General features: G+C 42.7%; 1 protein-coding gene and 1 long non-coding RNA gene across 2 annotated transcripts in view; one reads left to right on the top strand and one right to left on the bottom strand.

The window, feature by feature from the left end:
- The first annotated feature begins 7,789 nt into the window (after nucleotides 1-7,789).
- ZNF165 (zinc finger protein 165) lies at nucleotides 7,790-17,208 on the top strand. The gene is given in 5 exon segments (XM_072814095.1): nucleotides 7,790-8,661; nucleotides 11,985-12,400; nucleotides 12,403-12,501; nucleotides 13,094-13,254; nucleotides 13,256-17,208. Coding segments are annotated over 4 exon segments (1,347 nt in total). The 5' UTR covers nucleotides 7,790-8,661; nucleotides 11,985-12,057; the 3' UTR covers nucleotides 14,000-17,208.
- LOC140626164 (uncharacterized) overlaps nucleotides 9,384-17,597 on the bottom strand; it is a 48,081-nt gene continuing 39,867 nt past the window's right edge. The window contains exons 2-3 of the long non-coding RNA XR_012025359.1: nucleotides 10,328-10,405; nucleotides 9,384-10,237 (exon numbers count right to left, since the gene is read on the bottom strand). This is a non-coding gene — a long non-coding RNA (uncharacterized lncRNA). The remainder of the gene's footprint in view (nucleotides 10,238-10,327; nucleotides 10,406-17,597) is intronic.

Here is a 17,597-nt window from a genome sequence, read left to right as displayed (position 1 = left end):
TCATCTCCTCTGTGATGAAAATCCCTTCTGCCCAAGGAAAACTCAGGGCTTTCTCCACCTGTGGATCTCACCTTGCCTTGGTCATTCTTTTTCTACGGAGCAATCACAGGAGTCTATATGAGCCCCTCATCCAACCATTCATCTGAAAAAGACTCAGCCACATCACTGGTCTGTGGGACCCAGGAAATTTAACAAAATCCCCTACCCCTGGACAAGCAGAGCAGGACTGACTCTATTTTGGGCTGCACCCGCCTTGTGCTGACCGGCTTATTACTTAGGCCACTGCCCCGCCCTAATCAAAGACCAGGACACACCCTAATCGGAAATACGGCTCAGGGATACTGCCCCGCCCTAGTCAGAGACCAGGGCACACTGTAACCGGAAATCCGGCTCAGCGGACCAACATGACTGTGCATCTTTCTGTGTATCCCATTGGCCACTGGGCCCTATAAAGTTGCTAAGCTTCTTAGTCTCGGGGTCCAAGTCCCTGTTTCTGCTACGTCGGATATACTTGATCCCAGGCTCGAGCTTGTAATAAACCCTCGTGTGATTGCATCGGTGTCGGCTCCTTGGCGGTTTCTCGGATTCGCGATCTTGGGCACAACATGGTCTTCATGGTCATAGCCCCTGTGTTGAATCTCTTCATATACAGTCTAACGAACAGTGAGCTGACAGGGGCATTAAAGAAGGCTGTGTGCCAGACCAAAACCTTCTCCCAGTGATTTCTACTGACTGAAAGGAGTTCAACAGGAGGCAAATTCTTATTAGCTCATTTTCATTCTAGCCACAGTTACAAAGATGTTACATAGATGTTACAAAATACCTAAATAAACTTGGTGATAAGCTAAATTTGCTACTTAATCACAGGCCTGAAAATCATAGTAAAAATACGAAATCAACATTTGAATGCATTGTTAAGAACTCCCAGGTGGCTGAGATCAACACAGAAACATACCATGGGGAGTACAGAATAGAGAACCCTTGCAGGCCTGTCCTCCTAGAGTAGACAGGAGTGACATAACCATGTTGTCATGCATGAAAAACAGTGAGAGAGGATATGAGAGACACAGAGAGGAAGGCAGAGACATAGGCAGAGGGAGAAGCAGGCTCCTTGAAGGAAGCCTGGTATAGGATTCAATCCCAGGACCCTGGGATCACGACCTAAGCCAAAGACAGATGCTCAACCACTGAGCCACCCAGGTGCCCTGCTCATTTTCTTATAGGTAGTAACTGACAGGCAGAAATAGAGATAAAAAGATTTTCTTTTTTAAACATCCTGCTATAAATATGTTTGTTTGTTTGTTTGTTTTGTTTATGATTACAAGTTACCCTTGTGTTTTTTTACTTTTTTCTTATGAGACAGATCAGAAAACTTTTCTGGGAGCTTCTAAGGACCAATGTAAGTAGCACGTGGTGGGATGGAGGAGCAATGGCAATAATGGAACAATGAAATCCCAATTAGTTATCTCTTTAAAGATCTTTGTATGCATCAGATATCTTAGTTGCAAAGAAAAAGAAATCAATGCTGCTTAATTATAAAAGAATTTAGTAAAAGTTGGATAGTTCATAAAATTGCTGGCAGCATTGGAGAACCAGCCTCCAAGGCTCCCATCCAGACCACAATCAAATCAACATGTGTAAAGATCCTATGAGTTGACCAACATCACTGTCATTAAACAGTCTGTGTTCAACTTGACTCACTGATGCTGCCTTCACAGACACTGGATGCCTAAGCTGGCCTGGTCCACAGCTACTGTTTGTGTATCACTATCCTGGATTCAAACTGCAGAGAAGCTGTATCCGACTGGTCAAACCTAGAGTTTGTTTAAAGACGGCTGAGAATGAGAATACCTCAGATTTCCCCTGTAGTGAATACTATGCTATGCCTCCCAGACTCCCTCTCTGGACTGACAGACTTATTCTCCCAGTTGCTGGGAGTGTGCTGGCTGGTAGCCCTCAGCCCCCTTCAGAAATCACCTTCAGCTGGAAAGAAGAGGTGGGTCTAGGGTAATGACCCCTCCCTAGGGGCCAGGTGCATCCAAAGACTGGTCGCCTGAGGGCATGTAAAAACCTTACCCTTCAAACCAATTCAGGGCAACCCTGAAGGGCCATTGTTGTACTTTACGAGCAGCAGGGCTTTGGCCCTGAGCGCATCACAGCCCAACTTCTATTTAGTTCTGCTGCCTCACAGGTGTTATTATTCCCACACATGTGTTAATCCCAAAATCACTACATACAAATTTCCTGCATACTTTTCTTTACCTCAGAGTATGATTCTCTTGGAAGCCAACCAGACACCACTTATAATGAAATAGTTAAGACAACATTCTCTGAATACCTTTCAGTAAAACAAAAAATGAATGACACATTCAGAAACAGAAAAGTCCTCCACTTGAAATGTTTTCATTCTCTTACGTAACTTAATCACAGGCCTGAAAATCATAGTAAAAATATGAAATCAACATTTGAATGCATTGTTAAGAACTCCCAGATGGCTCAGATCGCACAGAAACACCATGGGGAGTACAGAATAGAGAACCCCCGCAGGCCTGTCCTCCTAGAGTTCACAGAGGAAATGTAAATATTTGAGAATATCTGGAATAATCAAAGATAGATAACCAAAGCACCATGTGTGAGCAAGCATGGGAACAGCAATGTGCGAGGAGAATTCTCAGTCATAAACATCTAAATGGAATGTAGAATAAAGCAAAAAATAATAAATGGAATGTAGAGAAATCTCATTAATTAAAGATCCACCTGAAAAATTAGAAAAGGATAGCAAAATAAAGTACTCCGACAGAAATTAATGAATCGGATAACAGGAAGGAAACTTTAAAAAATAAATCCAAAAGATGGATATTTTATTTAAGAGATGTGTCTTTTAAAAACAATTAGTAAGATTGAGAAACTGCCACCTAAACTAATTAATAGAGGAGAGCACAAAGATACAAAATAATGTTTTAACTACATAAGTTTTTTTAAAAACAAAAAATAACTTCTACATGGCAAATACATCAAAATGAACATCAAAAAATGCAAAATAGGGCAGCCCCAGTGGCTGCCTTCGGCCCGGGGTGTGATCCTGGAGACCCAGGATTGAGTCCCATGTTGGGCTCCCTGCATGGAGCCTGCTTCTCCCTCTGCCTCTCTCTCTCTCTCTCTGTGTCTGTCATGAATAAATAAATAAAATCTTTTTTAAAAAATGCAAAATATTTTCATCTCACATTAAAGACAAAAGCCTAAAAAATCTCTAGAAGTAGATAAAGAATAGAATAATAGCTAATAGAAAAATGGCAAAAATATTAGTGGGCAATTCAAAGAAAAAATGCAAATGACTCCTAAACACATGAATACTCAGCATCACTTATAAAAGTGAAAGTTCAAGTTGCAGTGGAATATCTGTAAGACTTTTTGAAATCATGAACTTGTGATATTCTCAGTGAGACATTGGTGAAGAGATGTATCATATATTATCATCATGGTGTAAATTGGTACAATTACTATTATTGGTAAATTGACAGATGATAGACGATATGCAAACTGTAAATATAACTGTATACATCCTTTGACTCAACAATTTCCCTTTGGAGAATTTACTCTTTAAATATAATTGAGCATGTATGTCATGTGATTTGAAGTAGGGGTCTGGGAGCAAATGGTCAAGAAAGAATTCTTGAGATGTTTTCAATGCAAAAAAAGGTGGGTTTTTAAAAGCACAGGGGCAGGACCCAAGGGCAGAAAGAGCTGCTCTGGGCCTGTGAGGAGTGATTGATTAACATCCTTTTAAATTGGGAGGGGCAGAGATAAAGGACGTTTCTAAAAGAATTTTCACATTGTTGAAGAAGACTTACAGGATCCTAGAGGCCTGACTATTGTCAAGCTAACATTACTTTTTCCTCTAGCAAAGCATTAACATCAAGACAGTTGGGAGTTCCTGGAGGATGTCATTCTCTACCGGTCTCAAGCATTCGTCAATAGGCTGCAAGTTGTAAGGAAATTTATCTACATTTCTCTGAGCCTTGGTTCTCCATCAGTATATAGTGCACTACCTTTTGGATAAAACAAAAATGTATATTTGCTTGGGTATGCATAAAATGACACTAGAAAGATATTCAACAAGCTAATAGGAATGGAGATCTATGACAAGTATTGGAAATTGAGAAAAGAGCAAGGGTAAAAGGAAAAATTTTACCATGTGCCTTCTCATGTTTAAGCCATATAAATATATTTACTTTTGCAAAGAAACCGTTTAATTTAAAAGAAAAGAATAACCAAAAAAGCAAGATACCTAGGAATAAATATAAAATATTTTCTGTAAGTTTTTATGGGTTTAATTATAAAACTTCATCAAAGATTATCAAATAAGATGTAAATAATTGAACATACCATATACATGGATAGAAAAAAAATATCAAAAACACGTCCATTCTTCTAAAAATATCTATAATTTCATTGTAATTCCAGCCAAAAATCCAAATGCAGTTTTTCATTGAATTTGCCAAGTTAATTCTAAACTGTAATAGGAGAAGCAAAGGACAAAGAATTAAGGAAGAATTACAGTGATGGGGGTGGGAGTGCTTTTTCTATGTGATATTAAGATATATGGTATTAACTCTGGGATAGGCAGAGAGACCATGGAACAATAGAGACCCAAAACATACCTACACATACATAAAAAGTTTCTATGACAAGGGTGACTTCCAGATCAGTAGGAAACTTAGGCTATTTGATAAGTATTACTGGGACAATCCACGTGTTAAATATATAAAATTGTATCTCGGGATGCCTGGGTGGCTCAGCGGTTGAGCGCCTGCCTTCAGCTCAGGGTGTGATCCTGGGGTCTTGGGATCGAGTCCAACATCGGGCTCCCTGCATGGAGCCTGCTTCTCCCTCTGCCTGTGTCTCTGCCTCTCTTTCTCGCTCTCTCTCAATCTCTCTCTTAAAAAAAAAAAAAAAAAAAATTGTATCTCTATCCAATCTGTCCAGATAGCTTCAGGAATGTGAAAATCAAAACTTTCAAGCTTTTTAGAGAAAAAAAACAAAAGGATATCTTTGTAAAAGCAACCCACACAAAGATTGATTAAACAATATCATTTCAGGGACGCCTGGGTGGCTCAGCAGTTTAGGGCCTGCCTTCATTCCAGGGTGTGATCCTGGAGTCCTGGGATCAAGTCCCACATCATCGGGCTCCCTGTGTGGAGCCGGCTTCTCCCTCTGCCTGTGCCTCTGCCTCTCTCTCTCTGTGTCCCTCATGAATAAATAAATAAAATCTTTTTTTTTTTTTTAACTTTTATTTATTTAGGATAGGCACACAGTGAGAGAGAGAGAGGCAGAGACACAGGCAGAGGGAGAAGCAGGCTCCATGCACCGGGAGCCCAACGTGGGATTCGATCCCGGATATCCAGGACCGCGCCCTGGGCCAAAGGCAGGCGGCAAACCGCTGCGCCACCCAGGGATCCCTAAATAAATAAAATCTTTAAAAAATATATCATTTCATACATATTAGATGGTAAAAATTAATAACCAAAGAACCAAGTGTTGAGTAAGATATGGAATAATTGTAACTCTTACATGCTGCTAATGGGAATGTAAATTGATACAACGTTTGAAAACAATTTGGCAGTATTACTGACTTGAAGGTATTAACACTCTAAAACCCCAAAATTTAATTTCTAGGTATGTATTCTAGAGAAATTCTCATACATAAACAAAAGGGAAGATATACAAGAAGGTTCACAGCAGATTGTGTGGTCCAAAAATCAAAGACAATTTAACGTCCATTATCAGTAAAACAGACAAACTCATACTGTTGTAGAGTATTATTCCATATTTAGAAGATGTAAAGGTAATACTCTACAATAGTGAAAATGAATGGCAAATATTACAAGCATAATTTTGACCTAGGACTTTTTCCTTCTATGTTTTCTTCTATGTATATTCTCTGTATTTCTCTTCTATGTATAGTCTCTTCTAAACATATACATGTTCTAGCAAAAAGAAAAAAGAGTATATATATTAAATGCACACCATCTGGAAAATGGTTGAACTGAGTAGCTACATTTTGATGCATTTCTACAACGAAATATTCTACTGTGTTTAAAATGAATGAACTACATATATATGGAAAAGTTTAAACATTTCAAAACTATAATGTGGAATGAAAAACCAAGGGTGAAAGTTGCAGTCCAATTTTCATTTTTATAGATTTAAAATCCACAGAACACAAGTACTTATGGCAAAATGTACACCCAAATTGGAATGCTAAATAATGAATATATGTTGGAATGGAGCTAAGGAGATGGAATGCAGAAATGCAGAGAAGGTCTCATGCACCTGCAATGTACACTTCTTTTAAAAAGTAAAATATAGGGGATCTCTGGGTGGCTCAGCGGTTTAGCACCTGCCTTCAGCCCAGAGTGTGATCCTGGAGTCCTGGGATCCGTCTGGCATCAGGCTCCCTGTATGGAGCCTGCTTCTCCCTCTGCCTGCATCTCTGCCTCTCTCTCTGTATCTCCCATGAATAAATAAATAAAATCTTTAAAAGTAAATTTAAAAAATAAAAATAAAGTATAGCGACGCCTGAGTGGCTCAGCTGTTGACCCACAGCTCAGGGCATGATCCTACAGTCCCGGGTAGTCCCACATCGGGCTCCCTGCATGCATGGAGCCTGCTTCTCCCTCTGCCTATGTCTCTGTCTCTCTCTTTCTGTATCTCTCATGAATAAATAGAATCTTAAAAAAAATAAAAATAAAATATATATCTGAGGGGTGCCTGGGTAGCTCAGTCCGTTGAATACCTGACTCTTGATTTATGCTCAGGTCATGATCTCAGGGTCTTAAGACCCAGCTCTAGGCGGGGCTCCACGCAGTGGGGAGCCTGCTTCTCCCTCTCTCCCTCTGTCATCCTCCGCCAACTCGTGCTCCCTTGCAGACGTGCGCTCTCTCTCTAAAATAAATACATAAATCTTAAATAAAAAGATAAATATTGTTAAAATAAAATATATATCCGAAACAAATTGGGTATAGTGTCAAAAGTGCAAGAAGCTAGGTGTTGTGTGCATGAAGTTTACCGTTTTTTTTTTTTTTTTATCAATGTTTGAATCCATTCACAGCTTTTAGAAAAATGAAAAGAAAATGAGAAGTAGATATTATGCAAAAAAAATACTTTGGGGTAGGTGTGGGTGGCTCAGTGGTCAGGATGTGATCCTGGGGTCCTGAGATCCCACAGGGAGTCTGCTTCTTTCTCCCTCTGCCTATCGTTCTGCCTTTCCCTGTGTGCCTCTCATGGATAAATAAAATCTTTTAAATCAATTAATTAAAAAATAAAGACCTTCAAACAAACTCAGCTGAATTTTGGTTAACACCGCAGATGAGATGAGGCAGGGAGAGGAAAGAGCAGCAGTAAACCTCAGTTAGCTCCTAGTAGTTACACATCCGCCCGCCGACTCGGGAAAGTCCACGTTTCGGGCCGTTGTGAGGCGGGGTTACAACCAGCCACGTTTTGCACACCCTTTTGCACACCTTCATTCCCGGAAGCCGAGGAAGGATTCCCAGGTGAGGTCTGAGCGAGGTGCATGCGCTTCCGTTCCACCTCCCAGACTGATGTCCGGGAGAGGCCGCGTCGGCGCAGCAGAAGCCAGTTTCCCGCCACAAACGGGCGCAAGGACCCCGCCCCGGAAGCCCTAAGAACTCCGAGAGCCGGCGAGGCATCCTGGGAAACCGAGTCTGGGCGCGAGAAAGACGCCAAGACTTCTGGGAGTCACAGTCCTGAGCCAGGCCTCCTTCTGCGCAGGTTCAAAGTCCCCGAGCCGGCGCGGCGCGGTCCCCCCACCGGAAGTGTCCGATCGGAACCATCCCGTAGGAGAGGGGAGTCCGGGCTTGAGGATCCACGGGTCCGACCTTTTGTCCCCTCCGAGCATTGCAGTCCCTGCCACTTTATTTGGGGTCGCAGCCGCCCCGCAGCGAGGTCCTGTAGCCAGCACCGCGGAGGCATCCCGAGGAAATGCGTGCGGACGGCATTGCGCCCGCCTACTCCGAAACGCGCCTCGGTTTCCATGGTTACCCGCCCGCGCGTTACGTCATGGCGGGGGGCGGGGCGCCGGGCTGGGGTCCCTGATGGCCTCGGAGCGCGGCGTTGGCCCCGTGGGGCTGCTTCCTCCCCTCCCGGAGGAGTTCCCGGGACCCCGTCCCACGCGCGCTGCTCGCGGGAGGGGTCCTCGCCTTTCCGTGGAAGACGCGGGGCGGCCCACGGCTGTCGGGCGTCCACGCAGGGGAGCCCGTGGTGCCCGCGGCCCGGTACCGCTGCCCCGTCCTCCTGGGGCCGAGACCTGGAAGGAACCGCCAGAACTAAAAACAGTTCGGGGACGAGGCGATGTGTCCGCAGACGTCATGCGTCAGGAGCTGTAGGAGCTCCGTGGGAAGGAGGGGAATTGAATTCTTAGTCCCATCCAGTACTCCACCCTGCGAGCGTCCTGTGTTCGTCATCCCTCTTCTCAGTTCTTCCCGCTTTGTCTCGTCCAGCTTCAGCCCTCTCCATCCCTGCAAGTATTTGCTCTTGCACGTCCACCTACGCGGTCTCCCTGCTCTGACCCGGTGAGGTACTGATGCCTCAACCGTCCAGCTGGTTTAGTCCTTCCGTTGTCAGCATTTCAGTGCGTGCCCAGTGAGTTATTTAATATGCCGTATTAAGTTATTTAAATGCTTTTAATCCACGTGGGTTCTATGGCCTTTTTCCCCCCAACTATTTCGCAAACTCAAGCACCATTTAATTCCTTACAGCTGTACATCAGAATAGGGATTTTCCAGGTATACCCAGACTGACCGAGACAGCATCCCAGGAATCTAACAGTTTCTACATGATTAATTATCTAGTTAATCAGCTGCAAACTCAGACTTTCTTGGAAACCATTGCTGTACAACTTCTAGCCCAGAGCTTTACTGTGTTGATTCCTTTTTTTTTTTTTTTTTTAAGATTTTATTTATTTCAGAGAGAAAGTGAGATGGAGCAGGAGCAGAGAGGGAGGGGCAGAGGGACAAGCAGGCCCCCCCACCCCCCACCCCGCTGAGCCGGGAGCTGATGTGGCACTGAATCCCAGACTCTGAGATCATGACCCCAACCAAAGACAGATGCTTAACCAACTAAGCCACCCAGGCGCTCTTTGTGTTCAGATTCTTAATAAAGTACATGTCAGTGCAACAATCAACAGTTAACTGGTGAAATGTTTAGTAGAAGGCCCTGAAAGATCTTTGCATTCTGCTCTTGTACTCTAGGGCTTCATATCTACATTCCTGTTACTCAGCTTTTCAGTGCAGAAACCAGACATTCCTGTGTGATAAAACTCTAGGAACTGGTATTTAATAACAAGATTCATAGTAGACAGATAAGCAAGTCATGGTGCCAGTTTATTATATTTAACTTAATGTCCAATGACATGCGAAAGACATTAGGATTTGAAGCCAACGGCCAAGAAAAAAGTCTTGAGATGTCTTAAGTGCAAAAAGGTGGTTTTATTAAAGCAGAGAACAGGACCCATGGGCAGAAAGAGCTGCACTGGGGTCTTGAGGAATGGCCCATTATATAGTTTGAAGTTGGGAGGGCATTAGGGATAGTGTAAGCAAGTCTCCAAGGTATTTTGGAAACAAGGTTTCCAGGATCCTGCAGAGGCTAGCTATTGTTAGGGTCATTTGTTACTGTTTAGTAAAAACTCAGTCATGAAACCCTTCAGATGTGTATCAGGGACCTTTATATGCTTGGGGGATGATTGCCAACATGTATCTCTGGGGAGTTTAGAGATAAAGGAAGTTTCCAAAAGAATTTCTATATGTTCAAGTATACTTACAGGGTCCTGGGGGTCGATTACCTTTTGCCCTTAGCAAAGTATCAACATTGAGGCAGCTGAGTCCCTAGACGAATGTCACTAAGGCTGTTTTAGGACTTTTCATTGGGCTGTGGATAGTAAGGAAATTTCATAATTTTTCTTCTGCCTTCGTTTCCCACATCATCCAAGATATGAACTGAGCCACAAAACTAGGAAAGTAGAGAAGGAACTGTTGGGATAAAAGGAAACCTATTTGAAACCTTTCAGGAAAGAATGAGTTAACGCTGGTGGAAACTGTTAGCCCTGGCTCTCAAGAAAAGTTGCCTTGGGGACCCAGCTGGCTCAGTTGGTGGAACAGGTGACTCTTGATCTCGAGTTGTGAGTTCCATCCCTACGTTTGGTGTAGAGATTACTCAAAACCTAAAGGAAAAAGAAAAGTTACCCTTGTTACTTAAGAGATTTATAAATAATCCTAGTTCCAGATTTTGAATTAATAATTATCATTCCAACCTTATTATTTTCTTCACACTTGTATTGAGTACAAACGTGACGTTTCTCGGCGTTTCTCTTTTTATATTGTAGTCCATCCTAGAAATGAACAACATATTAACTCCACAAACAGTATTGTCAGGTCATCTGCTCAGAAGCTTTCCTTGGCTTCCCAGTACCTAAAGGATAAACTCTGAATTCAGGATCTTGGCATTCGAGGCTTTCTATCGTAGCACTTTGCCTCTGTGATTTCCTTATACAAACTTACCAAACTTTTTGCTTTCCCACTTTTGTGATCCTACCATTAACCAGTTGTTCAGGGTGTTTCCTTGTTTGTAATTTCCTATTTTTCTCTCTTCCACATCCTATCAAGTCCTTTCCATTCTTCAGAAGTTAATCCATTAATTAAGTTTTCCCTGCCCATTGCAACGTGCTAGGCTCCTTTGTATCTCCAACTTTATGAAGCACTTTGTCATTTTTCTATGCTGATCCTTATTGTCTTTATGACTTACATATAATTTAATTGCATGTAGCATGTTTAACATGAAGCATTGCCTTAAATTTATAAATCTTACATTCTTTTCTTTTTTTAAAGATTTTATTTATTTACTCATTAGAGACAGAGAGAGAGAGAGAGGCAGAGACACAGGCAGAGTGAGAAACAGGCTCCATGCAGGGAGCCTGATGTGGGACTTCATCCCAGGACTCCAGGATCACGCCCTGGGCCAAAGTCAAGCACTAAACCACTGAACCACCAAGGTGTCCCTAAATCTTATATTCTATTTTCAAAATACTTCCATTTTGAAGTATTTTGTTTTTAGGGATGCCTGGGTGGCTCAGTTGGTTGAGTCCATCTCCTGATTTCTGCTCAGGTCAATCTTAGGGTCGTGGGATTTAGCCCAGACTTGGGCTCCAAGATGGGCTAGGAGTGTGCTGGAGATTCTCTTCCTCTCCCTTTGTCCCTCTATCTCTCTTTCTAAAATAAATCTTTTTAAAAAAGGTATTTTGGGGCAGTCCAGGTGGCTCAACAGTTTAGCACCACTTTCAGCCCAGGGCGTGATCCTGAAGACCCAGGATCGAGTCCCGCATCCAGCTCCCTGCATGGAGCCTGCTTCTCCCTCTGCCTGTGTCTCTGCCTCTCTCTTTCTCTCTCTCTCTCTCTTTCTCTGTGTCTCTTATGAATGAATAAAAAAATACTTTAAGAAAAGGTATTTTGTTTTTAGTTTTTTAAGATTTTATTTATCCATTTGAGAGAGAGTGAGTGAGAATGAGAAAGAGAGCAGGAGCAGGGGTAGGGGCAGAGGGAAAGGGAAAAGCAGGCTGTCTACTGAGCAGGGAACCTGCCTCAGGGCCAGATCACAGGACTCTGAGAGATGATGACCTGAGCCTAAGTCAGATGCTTAACCGACTGAGCCACCGGGAGTCCCAAGTTATTTTGTTTTATTTATTTATTTATTTATTTATTTATTTATTTATTTATTTATTTATTGTATTTTGTTTTAAATTTAAATTTTAAACTGCTTTAAGGTAGAAATTTTGTAACACTTATATCCCACAAAATAAGTATTTCAGTGCTTTTACGTATAATAAATGCCCACTACACTTCTGTCTAATGGAAAATTACTATTGTATGATCTTTCTTCTTCGTAGACAGTAATAGTTATTTCTCATCCCTTAGAAGAGCTCTTGAAACTAAATAAGACCCTTCACAAAGCAGAAAGGGGTTTCCTGGTAATACATTTCATCACAAAATGACAACAGCTACAGTTCAGAACCTTCAGGAGAATGAAGAACTTGTGATAGTGAAGATAAAAGAGGAAGATTTTGTCTGGAGGCAGGACACTTGCCTCCAGAGAAGCAATCCCCTCAGGCAAGAGCTGTGCCGACAGCTTTTCAGGCAGTTCTGCTACCAGGATTCCCCTGGACCCTGAGAGGCACTGAGCCCGCTCCAGGAGCTCTGCCATCAGTGGCTACAGCCCGAAACCTACAGCAAGGAGCAGATCCTGGAGCTGCTGGTGCTGGGGCAGTTCCTGACCATCCTGCCTGAGGAGCTCCAGGCCTGGGTACAGGAACATGATCCAGAGAGTGGAGAGGAGTGGTTACCATACTGGAAGATTTGGAGAGAGGTGCCAATGAAGCGGTAGTACTGCTCTACCATATTCTAGACAAAGGAAATCCTACAACAAACAGGGGATGCCGGATTGCAGCACAATACAGAGTTGTAGTCATAGAATAAATTTGTGAGCCAGAAGGCGGGAATTGTGAAGACTAGATCATAAATGGACTCTGGAAACCAGGCAGAGGAGTTAGGTGTGTTGTGGAAGAAAAGAGAGGGAAGGTTTCTGAGTAGGATATAGGTGACAGAATATTAACAACAGTTAGTCTCGTGAGGGTATTCAGAATGCCTAAGAAGAACAGCTCAGAGTCAGAACAGTGGGAGGCTGTGACAGTCTCCTAGATAGGAAGAGTGATAAGAATGGGTGGTAGTAGCAGAAATGTAAAAAGGGGATGCATTCAGGGGACATTTAGCTGAAAGTGGTTACAGAACTTGATCAGTCATGGATGATGAAGAAATGGGTGGTTGGATAGATGGGCATTCTACTTGCTTTTACCAACTTTTCTCTTTTGTGTCCTTGTCCATCACACCTATCACCTGAAAGGCCACATTTTTAGAATGGCCAATTCAAGTACCAATATGTAACTAACTGTCTTGGGTATATCTCAAAATTTTCTTTTCTTCCAATGCAGCAAACAGGTATTTACCACTTTGTCTTTTCATTTTTTTAGATAAGGAAAGTGAAAACAATGGATCTGTGCCAAAGTTGGACATTTGTGAAAAAATTGAATCACAAAGAATTCTATCAGGAAGAATTTCAGGATTCATGTCGGAAGGATCTGCTGAGCCTCAAGACATCTGTAAGTCTGCAGGCAGGTTAAAGAGGCAGTGGGGAAAAAGAATCAGGAGGGTCTCAGAGACCATCATCTTCTCAGGATGGAGGTTATAATAAAATCCTTACCCACAAAAATATACTTACAGGTGAAATTGGCCATGATAGATGTGAGAGAAGCTTAAACCTAAATTCAAGTGAATTGGTACACCAGAAAACTTGTAAACACAGTACCTATGACCAAAATTTCAAATGGAATCCAGATTTTATTAAGCATCAAAGAATTTATGCTGGAGAAAGAATTCACCAATATGGAAAATCTCTCAAGAGCCCAAACCTTATTAAACATGCAGCAATTTTTAATGGGGAGAAAACCCACCAGTGTAATGAGTGTGGGAAAGCTTTCAGACATAGCTCAAAGCTTATCAGGCATCAGAGAATCCACACTGGAGAAAGGCCCTATGAATGTAGTGAGTGTAGGAAAGGCTTTGAGGGGAGCTCAGATCTTATTAGACACCAGAGAATTCACCCTGGGGAAAGACCCTTTGAATGCAAAGAATGTGGGAGAGCATTCAGTCTGAACTCACATCTTATCCTGCATCAGAGAATTCACACCAGAGAGAAACCCTATGAACGTAGTAAATGTGGGAAAACCTTCAGAGTGGGCTCACACCTCATTCGACATCTGAGAATCCACACTGGAGACAAACCCTATGAATGCAGTGAGTGTGGAAGAGCCTTCAGTCAGAGTTCCCACCTTCGTCAACACCAAAGAATTCACAAGAGGGAAAACCTGTTAATGTAAAGAACTTAAGTTTTTATGGAAAGGAGAAAGAAATAGCAACATGAAAAATATTGAATAAAAAATATGGAGTGAGATGAATGACTGAAAAACTATGATCTCTTTTCTCATTCTCTGGCTTGTGTTCTGTGAATGGTCTTCACCTGTGGGGAGCAGGGGGCTTTCTGTGAGACAGGATTTGCCTCTCTTCCATTGACTGCTGAAGTCAAGAGCAGAACTTAGAGGGGAGCTAATAAATAGGCTACTCTGTGGCAATGGAGATACAGAAAAAAAAGGACTGTCTTGGAAGTAACCATGATTACTATGTGGAGAGGAGAGGATTCGGTAAAGCTGATCATCAACACTAGTAAATGATGCTCCACAAGAAGAGGTAGTCTAAGCTCTCTAAGCGGAATAACTTGGGAAATACACAACAGAGCTTTCAAAACATTCCTTTAAATGAAGGACAACCAAACTACATTAGAAAGTCATGTCAAAGAAGAGGACTTGAGCAATGGTGGCATTTTAATACGCAGACCAAAATCTAGATCCAGAGGTCATACCAGGAGGTAAGCCAGGAAAGCATCCAAGGCAAGAGGCCAGAATCCAGAGAAATTCAAATAAGAGAGGAGAGAAATAAATTAGGGAGGACTTGCGGTTAGTGGTGAGGAAAGGTGGTCACATTGAACTTAAAGTTGACTTTAGGGGAGACAGTAACATAACTAGGATCTTACTGCCATATATACGTGGGTTTTGGCACCTCTCTGGGGTAAGTGGACAGACTTCAGTTCTGAGGAGCCCTCTTAACAGAAGCAGGGTTCCCTAGCTACTGGCAATCCTGGAAGAGGGCTGAGAGAATTAGCATTAAAAGTAAAGGTACTGGGGAGCCTGGGTGGCTCACTGGTTTGGCGCCTGCCTTTGGCCCAGGGCATGATCCTGGAGACCCGGGATGGAGTCCCAAATTGGACTCCCTGCATGGAGCCTGCTTCTCCCTCTGCCTGTGTCTCTGCCCCCCTCTCTCTCTCTCTCTCATGAATAAATAAAATCTTAAAAAAAAAAAAAAGTAAAGGTCCTGAAACTATTTCATTATGCTGGATGCTCTTCTCTCCAGAAAAGACAATGTAGAGAAGGTCTTTATCTGAGAAGAGTGGAAAGAGGAATCCACTCCACCAGTGATTTCAGGATATATGGCAAATCCTGCTGTACTGTTTTCCTGTTTGATGAGGCACATTTTCCCTAATGTGAGAATCAAAACAACTATGTAAGGTTTAATATCCCACTGCAGGGCAGTCCCGGTGGCACAGCGGTTTGGCGCGCCTGCGGCCTGGGGTGTGATCCTGGGGACCCTGGATCTAGTCCCACGTCGGGCTCCCTGTGTGGAGTCTGCTTCTCCTCTTTGCCTCTCTCTTTGTGTGTGTCTCTATGAATAAATACATAAAATCTTTAAAAATAATAATAATACCCCACTGCATATGTCTTTATCTGAAAACTAGCAAACCTCCTGTGTAGATTTACAATAATCTAATGTACAAAATCATCTAATAGGCTTTATAAAAAATGTCTTACATTTCTCAATTACCTTGAACTAGAAAAGCCCTGATAGGATCTAAGTGACCCATTATGTGTGTGTCTGTGTGTGTGTAATATTGAACGCATAGTTTCTCTTCTCATAAGTACTGTGCTAATTGCTCACGTGTGAATTTGTTTTTGCTGGAAAACACCGGCATGTTCGGTGGGATATTTTCGTTTCGTGCCATTTGTAGTTAAAGCTTCACGTTCTTTCCGTGTTATCAGTTGTATTGACTGACCTGGTTTGTGCATTTCGTCACAAACGACAAGGTTCACCGGGATTCTCATTTTCCTTTGGAATTAATCTTTCAGTGCTTCATTCAGTGATTTCAAGACGACCAGTCAGCGTAAGCCTCAGTAAAAGTTGTCGGCAGCCTTTTGGATATCTGTAAGTTAATGATTTGTTTTGCTTTCCGAGGAGCCAAAAACATTCACTTCACCCCCAAGCCAGTCTCCTTGAAGCAGAGACTGCCATATACACGGCCTGTGAAGTTTACTCAGAGTCCATGACTGGCACAGCCTAGGCTATTAAATCTCCAACGGGGAGCACTACACTGGGAGCCAAGAACGTGGGCCGTGCGGGAGAACTCAGACAACCAGGAGGCAGCTGCTGGTCCTAACTTAAGGCAGCTCTGTTACCAGGAGACACCTGGACCCTGGGAGGCTCTGTACCAACTCTAGGAACGTTGCTGTCAGTAGCGGATGCCGCATGAGGAGCTGCAGGTGTAAATGTTAGAGGATCAACCAAAAAACAGGAGGCAGCCACCTTGAGGGGGGCTCGGAGAGAGCGCATGATGACACAGGGCAGCAAGTGGTGATTAAATGAGCGAACATGCAGTAAGGGAGAGAAGCATCTGTACAACCGTGGTTGCAAAGCTTCAGTCCACTCAGCCAGGCTAGGTGTATTAGTGTCCGCCTTCCTCATTTTCTCATCCTTTTGATTTGTTTCTTACTTCTTCTTGAAGATGGAACAGACTATATGTCAATTTTTTTCTATTTGTTGACCTAAGAATTGTCCCCTAAGGTGTCCTTCTAAGATACTAACTCTGGTTCACTCTTTGAGCTTTTCACAAACTCAATCATATCTTAAGTGTTTTCAGGTTGTAGCCAGGACATGTGGAATGGGAGTACATTCAGAATTTCCTCACAAAGCAGCATAGAAGCCACTAATTATTCCAGTCCATGAAATATCCAGAATTCCAGGCCATTCATGAGCAGGGTGAGCATCAAGAATCCATCTTGAGAGAGAATGGTTGAAAGTTCTGGTAGGTATCCAGGCAGAAAAGCATTAGGAACCCGTGAGTCATAGAAACACCGTGCTGAATCAGACTGAATGTCCTCTCAAGTACCATAGTCCCACTTAATTAGCACTAACAAAGGACATGGTACAGAATAACATAATGCTGTCTTCCCTGTTATCAGCCTCAGGAAAAAGTTGTCTACGTGCATTCCTAATAACTTCATTTAAAAACCTTTTCTGGGGATTCCTGGGTGGCTCAGTGGTTTAGCGCCTGCCTTTGGCCCTGCTCGTGATCCTGGAGTCCAGGGATTGAGTCCTGCATCCGGCTCCCGGCATGGAGCCTGTTTCTCCCTCTGCCTGTGCCCCTGCCTCTCTCTCTCTCTCTGTGTCTCTCATGAATAAATAAGATTTTTTTTTAAAATGACCTTTTCTGAATTTCCTGTATCATTTAAAGCCCTTTTGTACCTCTTTCCTGTGCCCTTGTAATGGAAGCTACATCATCTACCTAATCTTTCAGACTGTCTAACCCTATCTGGTATTTCCTTTAGTCCCTGCTGTCTTTAGTTAAAAAGTAACAAATGATCCTAAAATATCATGATCTCTCTTCAGCATTTTCTCCTTATTGGCCCCATTCCCTCTAACTTCAGTACATTTCAATCTGTTCTGTCAGTCAAAAAACAAATTATTGGGGTACACCTGGGTGATTCGGTTGAATGAATCTTGATTTTAGTTCAGGTCATAATCTCAGGGTCTTGGGATCAAGCCCAGCATAGGCCTCTGCACTCAGCAGGGAGTCTGCTTCTCTCCCTCTTC

Source organism: Canis lupus, chromosome 37 (genome assembly GCF_048164855.1).
Source record: "Canis lupus baileyi chromosome 37, mCanLup2.hap1, whole genome shotgun sequence".
Classification (NCBI taxonomy): domain Eukaryota; kingdom Metazoa; phylum Chordata; class Mammalia; order Carnivora; family Canidae; genus Canis; species Canis lupus.
The sequence above is the reverse complement of the archived record's forward strand: the minus strand, read 5'-3'. Positions and strand labels throughout refer to the sequence as shown.